Raw genomic sequence first — 1,352 nt, forward strand, 5'->3', positions numbered from 1 at the left:
CTTTCTTGAGCTTTAAGGAAGTAGTTCCTTGCAAGATGCATGTCAATTCAAAATCCGAGGCGTGCTCCTCTTCGAGTTGCGCCGCGGTGATCGCTGTAGTTCGAAGATGTTCTTCGTGTTCGGTGATCGATTTCGAAGTTATCAGTATATCGTCTATGTAGCAATATACGAAGTCCATGCCGCGAAATATATTTGGTAGTACGCCTTTACCAAATCAAGCGTTGAGAAGAATTTCCCACCATGTAGCTGTTCGGTGAAGTCGTGAATGTGTGCAATCGGATAGCGATCTGGTATCGTAATCGAGTTGAGCTTACGATAATCGCCGCATGCCCTCCAGAAACCGTCTTTTTTGGTGGCCATGTGAAGTGGGCTGGACAAAGGACTTTTTGAGGGACGACATATGCTCGATTAGAAAGTTGATTTCCTTTTTCGCAGTTGCAAGTTTATCTCCAGATAAGCGTCGTGGTCGGTCAGAAACGGTGGTCCCATATGTTTCGATATGGTGTTGTACATCATGTTGCTTTGTATGCTTCGATGACGGTTTAGTGACTTCCACAAACTCTTGCAGAAGCTCTCGAAATTTATAAATTCCCTGCACAGCGGAAACGGATGTTTGCTTCGCCTGTGCTAGGCACGCGGTTGTTGACAGTCCTGTGACCGAGTCAATAAGGCATCTGTGTTTGAGATCAATAAGAAGCTGGAATTCGGCTAAAAAGGCTGCTCCAATTATAGGTGTGTGTACGACCGCAATGATGAATGGCCAGGTGAAATTGCGTCTGAGCTCCAAGTCCAGATTAGTTATATATCTACCATAGGTGTGAATGATGGTCTGGTTTGCTGCGTATAGCGTCATTTCGGCTTGGGTGGTTTTCTGTTTAATCAGCGTGCGAGGTACAACTGAAACCACAGATCCATAATCGATGAGGTATCTGATGTTGGAAGTACGATCGGTGACGTGCAAACGCTGCTCCTGTGGAAAAGCTGATTGAACTGATGGATCGCTGCTGCTGTCCTGGCTGCCGCTGACCAGCGCGTCAGGCGGCAGCTCCTCTAGTTTAACGACGTGGAGCGTGCGCAGGGTGGTCGGCATTTATTTGCGTTGTCACCAAAGCGCTTGTGTTAAAAACAATGATTTTCCTGTGCCCCTGATGTCTGTTGACCGGAATTGTCCGCTGGTCTGGCGCCACGAGATGAACTGCGTGATCGGTTGCGTGATTGGATGCGTTTGACATCCTTTTTCAATGCCGTGACATCTTGCATGAGCGAACGTAAATTGACTGAAAGTTCTTTCAAAGGATCTGCAGGGAAAAATGCGCAGATAGCCGGATTTGCTGGAGGAACAGCATTTGAAG

The 1,352-nt window shown here is 47.1% G+C and overlaps 1 protein-coding gene across 1 annotated transcript; it reads right to left on the bottom strand.

The window, feature by feature from the left end:
- Positions 1-310: 310 nt before the first annotated feature.
- Positions 311-1,090, bottom strand: LOC122756509. Its single transcript, XM_044006337.1, has one exon. The coding sequence runs from the start codon at positions 1,088-1,090 to the stop codon at positions 311-313; it is 780 nt and encodes a 259-aa protein (XP_043862272.1).
- Between the last annotated feature and the right edge of the window lie 262 nt (positions 1,091-1,352).

This window comes from Drosophila santomea, chromosome 2L, assembly GCF_016746245.2.
Source record: "Drosophila santomea strain STO CAGO 1482 chromosome 2L, Prin_Dsan_1.1, whole genome shotgun sequence".
Taxonomy (NCBI): Eukaryota; Metazoa; Arthropoda; class Insecta; order Diptera; family Drosophilidae; genus Drosophila; species Drosophila santomea.